The 12,807-nt window shown below is 40.3% G+C and overlaps 1 protein-coding gene across 3 annotated transcripts; it reads right to left on the bottom strand.

Annotated features, from left to right (window-relative positions):
- Positions 1-8,824: 8,824 nt before the first annotated feature.
- On the bottom strand, positions 8,825-11,903 carry LOC121973221. Of its 3 annotated transcripts, none has more exons than XM_042524780.1 (6): positions 11,765-11,903; positions 10,524-10,674; positions 10,306-10,429; positions 9,484-9,828; positions 9,245-9,349; positions 8,825-9,135 (listed from the first exon to the last, which is right to left on the bottom strand). In XM_042524780.1, exons 2-5 carry the CDS (start codon positions 10,529-10,531, stop codon positions 9,284-9,286), a joined length of 543 nt encoding a protein of 180 aa, XP_042380714.1. In that variant the 5' UTR covers positions 10,532-10,674; positions 11,765-11,903; the 3' UTR covers positions 8,825-9,135; positions 9,245-9,283. The 3 variants fall into 3 exon arrangements, with proteins under 3 accessions (XP_042380714.1, XP_042380715.1, XP_042380716.1); XM_042524781.1 differs by having other exon boundaries at positions 9,283-9,349; XM_042524782.1 differs by having other exon boundaries at positions 10,348-10,429.
- Between the last annotated feature and the right edge of the window lie 904 nt (positions 11,904-12,807).

The raw sequence follows: 12,807 nt of genomic DNA, 5'->3' as shown, positions 1-12,807 counted from the left end.
TTAGGTACAGAAAATTCAATGATTTTCGTTACATCATCATTGATTTCGGATTGTCGGATTTGCTCTTTCGTCCACTCCTTCTTCTTGATAGGTTTTCCTTCCTCATCCATCGGAGGGGAAAACCCTTCTTGTACACAAAACCAATTTAACATATTAGTCCTAAGAAAATACATCATTCTTACCTTCCAATATGTGAAGTTGTCGTGAGACTCGTAGAAGGGTTGAATCATGACATCTTCTCCATAGAGATCCATCTCTAGCCCGTGCTCCCCCGGGTGTTGATCCGTCGAAAAGCAACCTCGCTCTGATACCACTTGTTAGGATCCTTCGTACGGAGGCTAGAGACGGGGGTGTGAATAGCCGACCCCAAATCGTCGCGTTTCTACAAACTAGGGTTAGCGCAGCGGAAATAAAACGAATAGAAACGAAAGCGGAAAGATCAAACCTCAAACTCGTCGATGTAACGAGGTTCGGAGATAAACTCCTACTCCTCGGCGTGTCCGTAAGGTGGACGAAGCCTATCAATCCGTCGGTGGATGAGTCCCCGGAAAACCAGCTAATAAGAACTCCTTCTGGGTGGAGAAACCTCACCACAATATCTCTTGCAACAGCAAGAATGAAGTACAGAAATACAGCAAGAAATACAGACAATATGAATGTAAAACACCTTGCTTGCCTTCGACTGGTTTTCGTTGTGACGGCAAGAACTTCACGGAAGAACGGCGAAGATGACCCGGGAAGTTCACACGAAGCTCGAAATAAAGAGCTCAGAAAGCTCAAATCACGCTCTCTGAAGAAGAGAGTTTTTCCTCTTTCGCTCTTGTAGAGGTCTTATACACTGCGAAGACAAAGAAGACACGAATCTAACCGTTGGTCGCAATGGCTAGGATGGACCGATCAGTAAGCCCGATCGGTCCGATCTCCGATCGGTCTTGGGACCGATCAGACTGTGCTGATCGGCCCCGGATCGATCAACCTCTTCACGAGAACTCACCCAAGTTCTCGATCGTCTCTGATCGGTCCGTGGACCGATCAGAGGTATGTGATCGGTCCACGACCGATCCCCTCCTTCTCTTTGCCTTCGTTGCTTACGATCGATCGCGGACCGATCGGATAACATATAGTAATAGCATCGTTGTTACCGATCGGTCACCGCACCGATCGATAACCCAGATATCGATCGATCCACCGATCGATCCGAGCTCTGTTTTGCCCAAACCAAGTCCAAACCAATACCCGGTCAACCTTGACCTGTTGGTACATCATGCTTAGCATCCGGTCACTCCCTTGACCTGCTAAGACTCCCCACCAAGTGTCCGTCAATCCTTTGACCCACTTGGACTTTTTCTTCGTGTCAAGTATCCGGTCACTCTCTTGACCTACTTGACCTTCTCAACACCAGATGTCCGATCACCCTTGATCCATCCGGATTTTCCTGCCCGGCTTCACTCACCGGGACTTTCACCTAGCTTCACTCACTAGGGTTTTCACCGCTTCACTCAGGATTTCCAATCGCCTGGCTTCACTCACGGGACTTTCCACCGCCTAACATCCCGTTAGGACTTTCCCACCCCTGCTTCACTCACTGGACTTTCCTCCCGCCTAACATCCCGCTTAGGACTTTCCTCGTGCCAACTCCCCGCTTGACTTCTCCATGCCAAGTCTCCATTCTTGGACTTTTCCGTGCCAAGTCTCTACATGGACTTTTCGTGCCAAGTCTCCACACTTGGACTTTTCGCGCCAAGCTCCCTGCTTGGACTTTTCCAGTGCCAAGTTCCCTGCTTGGACTTTTTCCGTTGCCAAGTCTCCATACTTGGACTCTTTCCCGAATCAGGTCAACCAGGTCAACATTGACCTACGGTTGCACCAATAATCTCCCAAACATCTATTCTTGTCCCATATCAAGAATACAACTCTTCCACGAGTGTCAACCATCAAAATACAACTCAACTAGGTCAACCTTGACCTAAGGTTGCACCAACAATCTTCCTAAGTCAAACATCAAAATATAACTCGAGTCAGGTCAACTCGAGTCAGGTCAACCAGGTCAACCTTGACCTAAGGTTGCACCAACAATGTGGTCTCTGGAACCACATCGGAAACACTGTATATCGCTGGTGGACTGTTTCCGATCCTGCCGAGGAGACCGGAAACGTCCTGAAGAAGACTGTCCTGACTTCTGAGGCCTACGAGAAGCCCAGAAGAACTCTGACCTGATCGTCTGCGACTACTCTGATGCTGTCCTGTCGCCTGTGTCTGCTGGATCTGCCCTGACGTCTGACCCGTATGCTTCCTTTTCCTGTCCATATATGCTGTCTGCCGAGCTAACTCTATCATCAAAGCTCGATTCAATGCATCAGAGTAAGATGTAATCCCTAATCCGGCAAGCTGTACATGTAGATAACCATCCAATCCCTGTATAAACTGCATCATGCGAGTTCTGTCCTCCGCAACTAACTCTGGACAAAACTGAGCCAACCGGAGGAATTCAGTATTATACTCGGTCATCGGCGATTATTCCGCCTCGACTCATAAAATCCTCAGCGTGAGCCATTTGATAGACAAGGAAAGAAACGGCCTCAAAAGCCTCTCGAACTCGGGTCCATTTAACGTTGCGCTCACCAATAATAGAACGATAACCCACCAGGCATTAGCTTCATCCCGTAAATGGTAAGCGGCCACCTCTTCCCACTCGGAGCAAGCCATATAGAAGAAAGTCTGCTCCATAGTCTCTATCCATGGCAGAGCCATACTCGGATCGAGATCTCGCGGAAAAGAGTGAAACAAGTCTTCATCGACTCGGCCGGTCGAATCCTAGCTCGCAAATGACAATATCGATGATGTCGTGGCCTGGACTACCGCAGCCAGAAACACTCGGGCCGATACTATGTGGTACCACGAATAAACCTGAGGAGGAACTCCATGCCGCCCTATACCGGAGCATAAGTCGTTAGTGCTTGTGGGAACAAAAGTGGTGGCGGTGGAGGCGGTAGTAATGGTACGGATATGGTGCCTTTGCCATCAGAAGCATCGGGGCACAAAGCACCGTGTCGGGTACACCGAGGTCCAGTGGCGGTGGTGCCGAGTACGTCGTAGGCTGGCCGGAGCAAATGTCGGGCACGCTAATGGTACACTGATGATACCGTAAATACGGTAGGAGTGGATACCGTCGGTGTGGCCAAAGTAGGTATCTCTATAGGAGCTATCGGGATTTGAGAGCCCGATGCTCCCGCTGCATCCTGAGTCTGTCAACAGTGGGCATCTCTGGCATATCCAGAGATCGCGTGGTCCTCGCACGTGGTCGTCCAGCACCACGTCTCGCAGCAATACGAGTAGATCGTCTCATATCTGTTAAATTAAATTACAGATATCAATACCAATATAACAAACATAAAATAACAACATACCTATTTGCCGTCTGGAGATGTTCCGTCGCTGTCCAGTCCCCAATTTGACCTCAAAATTCCGAACGTACATATCGCCGGAAATCCAAATAAATCCGAAACGGAAATCCGAAACATAACCATATTGAAAATCCGATAATGCCCAGTTTGACTCGCAAACCTGGCTAACCCAAATATCCAGAATACCAACAACAGGTATCCAACAAATCTCCAGAACACGAAAAGCAGGTATCATAACCCGCTCTGATACCAAATAAATTGGTATCAGATAAATCCCGAAAATTCATAATACAAAAATCCAACAAGTATCGCCAAACTTGGCACTCTGATACCAAGTAAATAAATTGGTATCAGGTTATCCCAAACATCCAAAATACGAAAACAAAAGATCGTGTAACTGTGCTCTGATACCACTAAATTGTCACGCCCCAGAGGAGTCCCTGTCCGAGAAAATAACGGCAGCATCGAACCACGTAAACTTCAAGCTGGTCTTGTAGTCCCCGTCCTCTCCCGAAGGTAAAATCAAAATCGGAGCCGACACTGGTCTCCGCTTTAGTTCCTAGAAGCTGGTCTTGTAGTCCTCGAACCACGTAAACTTCAAGCTTTTCCTGGTCAAATGTGTCAATAGCATAACAATCCGTGAGAAATCCTCAACGCATCTCCGGAAATATCAGCCAAACAAAGGAAGTTGCGAGCCTCTTCTCCAAACAAAAGATCGTATCCCAACTAGGTCAATTGTCACGCCCCATAGGAGTCCCTGTCCGAGAAAATTTCGGCAGCATCTCCCCTGTACGGTGGACAATCTGAAACTTTTCTACATCTCACAAATACCTCAGCCACAGGCGGCTGGAATAATAACAACAAAATAAAACATCACCACGCAGTTATATATAATCAAACAAAGTAGTAATACTCTGACTCAAAAACCACCCTACTCAACTACACTCGTAAAGCTCAAAACCGACGAACTCACCTCTTCTGCCGTCCAGGCAGGCACGTAGTAAAAAAAAACACATCGAATAAAAATCCATCATCATCACAAAAATCCATACAACAACCAAGTATCCAAACAAACCAAGTCCACACATAATCAATAAATGAAAAACAAAACTAAACGATATATAAACCATCGAGGTCTGCAGAGATCTAGCACTACGTGCTGTGGGGACTAGCGACTGGAACTCCCTCCTGACAGTATCAACCTGAAAATAACAACAATGGAGGCGGGGTGAGTCCAACACTCAGCAGGTACAGTTGATATGCAAAGTAAAGAAATAACACCTAGCACTAATCATGCGTACTCCTGATAAAGATAAAGGTAAATGCAAACCAAAGAAGACAGGAGAGAATCAGTACTAACCAGGACCCGGTATAACGACAAACAATCAAAGGTCCCTGTATGCATGTCAAACATAGGTATCCAAACAATATGCAGCATATAAATGCAGCAAACATAATCACAACAATAAATGCATCATGCATATGATGCCAATGTCATGGTCACCCCCGATCGACCAACTCACAACAAAAGTGGGACCAAGTGGGTAGGGTGACAACCGTGTACTCAAAGAACACTACTCCCGATGGTGATCGAGGGCGGATCGTCGGAGTACACGCACTTCTACCCCAAATCATAAATGGGGAAGCGCAATGCTCTCATCTCCCGATGCTATGACGAGGAGGAATCTCTAACGTGCTACACGCGGTCACACTACCCCGAGCGGATCAACGGAGCACCGGAAGAGTCAAACCGACGTGCTACCACGCGGTCTCGCTACCCATGAGCGCTGGCAACGGAGCAAAGGATGAAAACCGCAAAGTGCTCAATAATGGAGCAATCTATCGCACAGCATTCGATCATGGAAATGGTGCATGTCACTAAGCATGGTAATATACTAAACCAACCTCTGGGCATATAACAATGGGCACCATAGTGAATAAATCATATCAAGGTATACTGATCAAATAAGGTATCAATCTAGGTCCTGACATGGTAAAATATGGTTATATCACTACCCGTGAGCATGATAAATCAGGTACAAGATCAATAAGAGATGCAATCAAACAACCAATCAAACAGGTAACATATATTGGGAAGTGATTAACCGAACAAATATGAAACACAATTAATGCAACTTATTATTTTCATTACTAAGCATATCAAAGACAAATAGTCAAAAGTACCCGCCTCCAATCGAAAAGGTCCAAGTCTGACTCCGAGATACTCGTCTCGCGTCAAAGTCCTGTGTCAAACAATAAATCTTTTTATTTAGCTACATTTCACATAAATAGCTAAATACAACCTCTAACCCTAAAATTTGGGTAAAACCCTAATCAAAAATATAACTCAAGTTAACTAGGGTTAGTTTTATTTAACCTTAACCATTCCACTATTCAGTTTCAATTGAAACCTACACATGAATCCAAATTAACATATAATGCTAACGCAACTAGGAATCCTCAACAACTAAGATCAATTCCTACACTATACCTCAAGCTCAGTCGTTGTTGAACATAGAACACGATGAGCTGATTGCTGGCTGGAAACAAGGTATACCACAGCAAGACCTCCTTGCTGCTAATTTCCCCACAGCGCACAACCCTGCAAAAAAACCGAACCTCACTGCTGGAATCACTGTTGAATTCAAACGGATCATACAACAATCCCAACTCACCTTGCTATTTTGTTCAGATCCGGCAGCAAGAGGCAATCTAGGGCACGCTCCTTTGAATCTTGGGCACAACAGAGAGGAAGAGAAGAGAAGTCCTCGGCGTCGACTGTGGTGGCGGCACCGGCGCTAGGGCATGGAAGGGGTCAGCGTCATCAGAGGAAGGGCGACGATGGCGCTGTACAAAGGCTAGGGCACGGCGTCGGCAGTTGGAAAACGGCCAACTTTGGATCTAGGGCACGCTGGCGCTGTGGTGGCGGCGTCACGGCGGCAGTGAGGAGGAGAAGAGCTCGGCACTGGGAGGCGAAGTGGAGAAAAACTCGTCTATGAACCGGCTGCCGGCGCTCGGGAAGAAGAAACCGCCGACGTCGGGCGCGAGAGAAGAAGAGAGGAACGGATTAGGGCTCGGGCACAGTAACGAGGGAAATAAAAAAATATATATATATAAATAAGGAAAAATGATATATATATCAATATAGTCTTTTCCTCGCTTAAATCGGGTATCCTAAACAGGTTTTTCCGAGCTCCGTTTTTATCCCCGTTAACTCGTCCGTATGAGCTCCGAAAAATTCCCGGAAAATGTCCAAAAATTCCAAAAAATTCCTTTATTAATATGCGTCTATTTCCGGTATTTTACAATGCTCGGCCACGCTTAAATCATGAGGAGCAATGAAACCGCCGCAATTAGGGCACAAGGAAGATGGCGTCGAGTGAGGAGGGGATGCGGCTCGGGTGCGTGAGGGAGAGGGAAGGAATTCGGCGAAAACAAAAGAAAAAGAAAAGAAAAAATAAATGAATAAACATATTCAAGTTTTTCCTCGCTTAAATGGGTTGCCTAAACAGACTGTTCCGTACCCCATTTTTATCCCCGTAAACTCGTGCATACGAGCTCCGAAAAATTTCGAAAAAATTCGCAGAAATTCTGGAAATTTCCCTTATTATTATTCGTCATTTTTCGGTATTTTACATTGTAGGGGAACCTTGATGCAGGGGAATATAAAGTTTTGAGTTAGCCTATCACGTCACAAAAGACCAGGGGAGAAGGAAACATCGTCAATAGACATGTCAGAAATGGGTCCCTGGCGCAGTCACTCTAATGCTCAAGTTAGTTTGAGGTTAAATCCAACTAACTGTGAAAATAGTGGTGATGAACAGTGAAAATGTTGGAGAGCTTCCCTATGTGTGAACATAACACCTTTGGCCTTGGCCCATGTAACGAGGCGTCTCATCATAATAATGTAACCCCTAATGTAATATGTCATACACCTATGCCTAAATGATACCTAGTAATCCCATCATAGGAATGGTAGGGATGTATCCGGTATGGGTTGTAAAGATATATTTTGGGGTTTTTCTAACAAACTTCTATGTGGCATTAAATGAGACAATGTGTTGATGGGCCAAATGGATTAACGAACCTTTAGTTGATATCCTTTAGTAGTAAATACTTGTCACTTAAGAGAAGACCTTGTGGGCCTGTAAATGAGGAATTTTAACCTAGATGGGCCTTCAAGGGGTTTAATGCCTTAATGGGCTCCCAGTGATGTTCCTTCAGCAGAGTCAGCCTTGTTGAGGTCGAATCATACCTGATGTACCACCAGATCCGATCGGCATCGGGAGTCTGAGCATTCATGAGGTCTTCATAGGGAGGCAGGACTTTTAGCAAACTTAGAACAATGTTTGACAACTCAACTACCCGGTAGGTCTTAGTCACTTGAAGATTCAAGGAATATGTTCCACGTCTGATCAGCTCTGGAGAGCTATGTCTTTTAAATGTCCGATTGGAACCATCCGATTGGTGCTATAGAGAGAACTATATCATGTGCTCATTAAAAGACTTGAGACGTTTGGCTGTTTAAGCTGGGCTTCATGGCTGTTAGCTGTTAGCATATATATCTGTTCAAACTAGTATATAATATCTATTCAAGTTGTTAGCAGATATCAAAGTAACCCAGGACAAGGACATTGGACTGTCGTAAAGCATATATTGAAGTACCTGAGAAGGACTAGAGATTATATGCTGTTTACCAGGTAGATGATTTGCTCCCTGTAGGTTATACAGATTCACTACAAGAAAACAGGGCTTCAGAGACGAAAAATTCCGTCTCTGAAAGTCATTTTTCCGTCTCTAAAGAATATTTGAGACGGAATATTCCGTTTCAAATATCCGTTAGTGAAACCCCCGTAGCTAAATTTGAAACAGACATATTCCGTCTCAAATATCAAAAACAAATTAAAAAATTGTTTGTGAATCTGTTTTTATTTGACCAAATGAAATTAATTGAAAATATAAATTCTGTTTTTAATTTTGTTTTAAATCCGTTATTAGTCTGTTTCAAATTATATAAAAAATATAATTTTGATTTGTTTATAAATTCATTTATAATTCGATTTATAAATTCTGTCTCAAAATTTGTTTTAAACCCATCATTAATTTAAAATTTTATTTTTAAATTAAATTTATCACTAAATTTATATTATTATTTAAATTTATCATCTACATGATACTTTTAACAAGCACACATTTCAAACAAATTTATAATTTTTAAAACAATTAATTTCTAATACAAAAGTATCATAAAATTAATATTGAAATAAGTAAATATTCACATCATCTAAATACATTTAACCATTAATCAAAGATAAAGTAATTTAATCTTTATTTCGCTTAAATGATTTGTATATCTCGCCTCTTGAATCGTTTTACAAACCATCTCTTTTAGATTTTCTTCTCTTTGCCTACCTTCCTCAATAAGTTGTTCTTCCCTCTGTCTATTTTCTTTGATAATGAGTTCCAATTTATTTTTGCTTTCAGTAATTTCTTCCTCCATCCTCTTGCTAATAGCACGTATGTCTTCAATTTCTTGAGATAATTCATTGTTCTTCTCATGAGAGCACATTTCATTGGAACTTCCAATGCATGATCTTCTAAAATGTTGATTGCGTCCAAATCCGTACACCCTCCTCTTACATGGATCACCCACCACATCACACCATGATTTGAGATTGAATGAAGGTCGAGTAGACTGATCATCAACATTTTGTCTCTCTTTATATTGTTCCTGTCCATATTACAAGGGCTTATATTAGTTTAACAAATATAAAAACCAACAAGTAAGAATTAGTATAAGCTAATAGAAAATTAATGAATAACTAATTATGTTGACTTACACTAACAACCGATTTGTTATCCACAAACTCTCCAGTACCTTACTTTCTTTTATGCATTCGTTCAAAAACCTCAAATTCATCCACATCTCGTCCCAAATCTTTTTTCTACAATCATATATAAATTGGAATAAAATATAAAATAAATGAGATACATTGAATTTATATGTAAATGTCAAATATTTAATAAATTTATCAGATGTGTAAATTATTGGAATAAACATGTTAGAAAGGAGGTTTACCATTCTCTCACGGTGTGCTACAAAAGAAATTGAACTCCCAGTATGTTTGATAGTAGACCCATCCTTCGCTGTCATTTTATTCTTCCGTGCAATTTCACATTTGATCTTGTGATCTGGTTTATTCCAATGAATTTTAACCAAGTCATTCCATATATTAGCTTCCATCCAATCAGGTCCTCTACCTATGATATCTAATATGTCTGGTTTTCTTCCTAAATCTTCTTGTGCAGATGATAATGTTGCTTTCTTAGCCAAATGAATGGATGCCCTGTATCTCTCACTTGAATTTTCATTCCATACCTTTTTCATTTCTCTGTCGGTAAAATTATCCCAATTATATCTCAACTGCATCAAAACAAATAAATAATCAAGATTATATATAATATTATATGTGAATAAATAATCAATGGCTGCTCTAACTACACCAGATATAGTCCATGCTCGCATATTAGAACATACAAATAAATAAATAAATAAATTAAATCAATAAAAAGAACCCAGCTATCCAAGGTTCTCTAAGCTAAAGGAAATCATCTCGGCACACATGCAACCAAAATGACTCAAATGGCACATATGCAATTGACTAATTATTTATACATATACCATCAATAAACTCAAAACCGAACTTTGACCTGACATATAGTTAAAATATGGGTTTAAGATGTTGTGTAATTTTCTTTGGGTCTTAAACACATGATACATGAACTCATTAGGCAGAGTTGTATAATTAACATAAGAATTTTTTTTCAAAGTAAATCTTCTCATTAATTCTATCAATTTGCCAAAAAAAAAAAGTATCCAATTAAAAAATATATTACTTACCTTAAAATTTTCCCAAAGTAAATCTTTAATATCACTAGGCACCTTTTTCCACGTTGGCCATACTCCTTTAATCACTCCTTTGATATCATTTGTAATTTCACGAGGAACTTCATTTTCGACAAATCTAAAGATAACAAAATTATGAATATTATAACAACAAAATTAATTTAATACAAAAATATCAAAACTTAATAAATTTTAAAGGTCATATGACTTACTTATTCATAACCACATTTATTTTAGTCCGTCCATCAATATTGGTTGGAATTTGAGACCCTTGATTAGGTCCTCTTCGTCGAATGAACTATCTTCTTCGCAGCTTGCATCATTAATCACGTTATCATCTGAAATTTATCTTCCCACCTCATCCTATGACAAATAAATAAGAAAATTTAGTTCAATGTTTAACCATGGATATTAACCTTACCATTGTGATTTTCAAATAAATAAGAAAATTTACATTTAAATCAATTTCATCAAGGTGCTAATGCAATACAAGAGCTTAAATTTTAGCTAATTGAGCAGTATTGAAGTAGCAATACAAGAGCTTAAATTTTAGCTAATTGAGCAGCAATACAAAAGCTTAAATTTTAGTTAATTGAGCAGCATTGAAGTAGCAATACAAGAGCTTAAATTTTAGCTAATTGAGCAGCAATACAAGAGCTTAAAATTTAGCTAATTGAGCAGCATTGAAGTAGCAATACAAGAGCTTAACTTTTAGCTAATTGAGAAGCATTGAAGTAGTAATACAAGAGCTTAAATTTTAGCTAATTGAGCAGCATTGAAATAGTAATACAAGAGCTTAAATTTTAGCTAATTGAGCAGCAATACAAGAGCTTAAATTAGTACAAAAAAGTTTGACTAGAATTGTAGTTCAGCTTTTTTTATGTCAGGTGCACCCCTGCCTTACACATCACAAAGTTCTCCATGAAGGGTCTTCATAGGCACCTACTTTACCGTTGCTATCCATACCAATATAATAAGGAATATTGCCTAAGATGCTTCCTTAAAAAGGATTATCTAAGAGCTTTGTTCCTGAAACAAGCACATTAGCCAATATTAGTTTCATTAGTGATCAAAACGTAACTGCTATATTATATAAGTATTCAATTTTCAAATTAGTATACTTGATGCCCTATATACTAATGCTCATATCTGTTAAGTGGGATGTTTTAAAATTGTATTGTTCTTGATTTTAAGGATAACCTGTTCCATAGTACAACAATGTTCTGGTAGCTCATCCATTTGGCTTCAACGTGTCAGAAAACCCATTACAATAACTTCTTTAACCTAGTAGCTCTAGCAATGTTAATTAAGATTAAATCATAGACCAATTATATTTTATGTCAGCCACCGCACGATTAGGTCACACGAATGACCTCGATCGCATGAGTAGGACGTAACTGGTGTTGCGCGTTCTAGAACAAAGAAGAAGGCTGGAAAAGAAGATTAGGATTACCTGAGCTTAAGCTTGTTCGGTGGATCGTGGAAAGAATGCCGGAGAAGAAGATCGCGTGCGCCTTAAGCCGGAGGGTTGCGCACCTTAGAGTCGTGCGTGATTTGGAGCTAGAGAAGAAGATCTCTTGCCCCTTAAGTCAAAGCCCTTAGATTTGGGACCGGAGAAGAAGATCACGTGCAAGCCGAAGAAGAAATCGCGTGCATGCAGCCTGAGAAGAAATCGTGCGCCGACGAAGAGAAATCGCGTGTGCGCCGACGAAGAAGAAATCGTGCGCCGACGAAGAGAAATCGCGTGTGCGGGATTTGGGAGAGAAACGTGAAGTTAATCTGGGTTTAGGGCTTTTTTATTATTTAAAAGAAAATATATTTATAATTACTTAATAATCTATTTCTCATATTTTATACTTTATAAACAGATTTATTTTCTGTTTAAAACAACTTTAAACTGATTTACAAACAAAAAAAACTTTCGTATCAAATTTCATTGATAATTCGTATTTATTTTTGTTTATAAAAATTAATTTATAAATTTTGTTTCTAATTTATTTTAAAATCCGTTTTAATTTTTTTTTATATATTATTTTTTTTAAGTTAAACAAAATAATAATTCCGTAGTAAATCCGTTTATAATTTATTAAAATTTAAAACAGATTTTATTTCCGTTTTAAAATTCTGTTTCAGATACCCTATTTTCTTGTAGTGATTCTGACTTCCAATCAGATACGGACAATAGTAAGTTTACCTCATGGTATGTGTTTACTTTGGGAGGTGGAGCCATAACATGGAGGAGTGTTAAGCAGAAATGCGTTTCGGACTCCACCATGAAAGCTGAGTATGTGGCAGCCTCATAGTCAGCCAAAGAAGCAGTATGACTTAGAAACTTCTTGATGGACTTAGATGTGATTCCTAGTTTGCCCAAAATTATCACAATTTATTATGACAACTGTGGTGCAATTGCAAACTCAAAGGAACCATGAGCTCATAAGGTAAGTAAACACATAGAGGGCAAGTACCACCTGATACGAGACATCGTGAAACGAGGAG

The sequence above is a fragment of the Zingiber officinale genome, chromosome 4A, assembly GCF_018446385.1.
Source record: "Zingiber officinale cultivar Zhangliang chromosome 4A, Zo_v1.1, whole genome shotgun sequence".
Lineage (NCBI taxonomy): Eukaryota > Viridiplantae > Streptophyta > Magnoliopsida > Zingiberales > Zingiberaceae > Zingiber > Zingiber officinale.
Note: the sequence above shows the minus strand (reverse complement) of the source record. Positions and strands in the feature narration are given on the sequence as shown.

Excerpts from the sequence above, each read along its gene's own strand:
- LOC121973221 (XM_042524780.1), bottom strand. Across the intron at positions 9,829-10,305 it reads TACTTTGGGAAAATTTTAAG|TTGAGATATAATTGGGATAA; the intron begins GTAAGTAATATA and ends GTTTTGATGCAG. Across the intron at positions 9,350-9,483 it reads TAGCACACCGTGAGAGAATG|AAAAAAGATTTGGGACGAGA; the intron begins GTAAACCTCCTT and ends ATATGATTGTAG.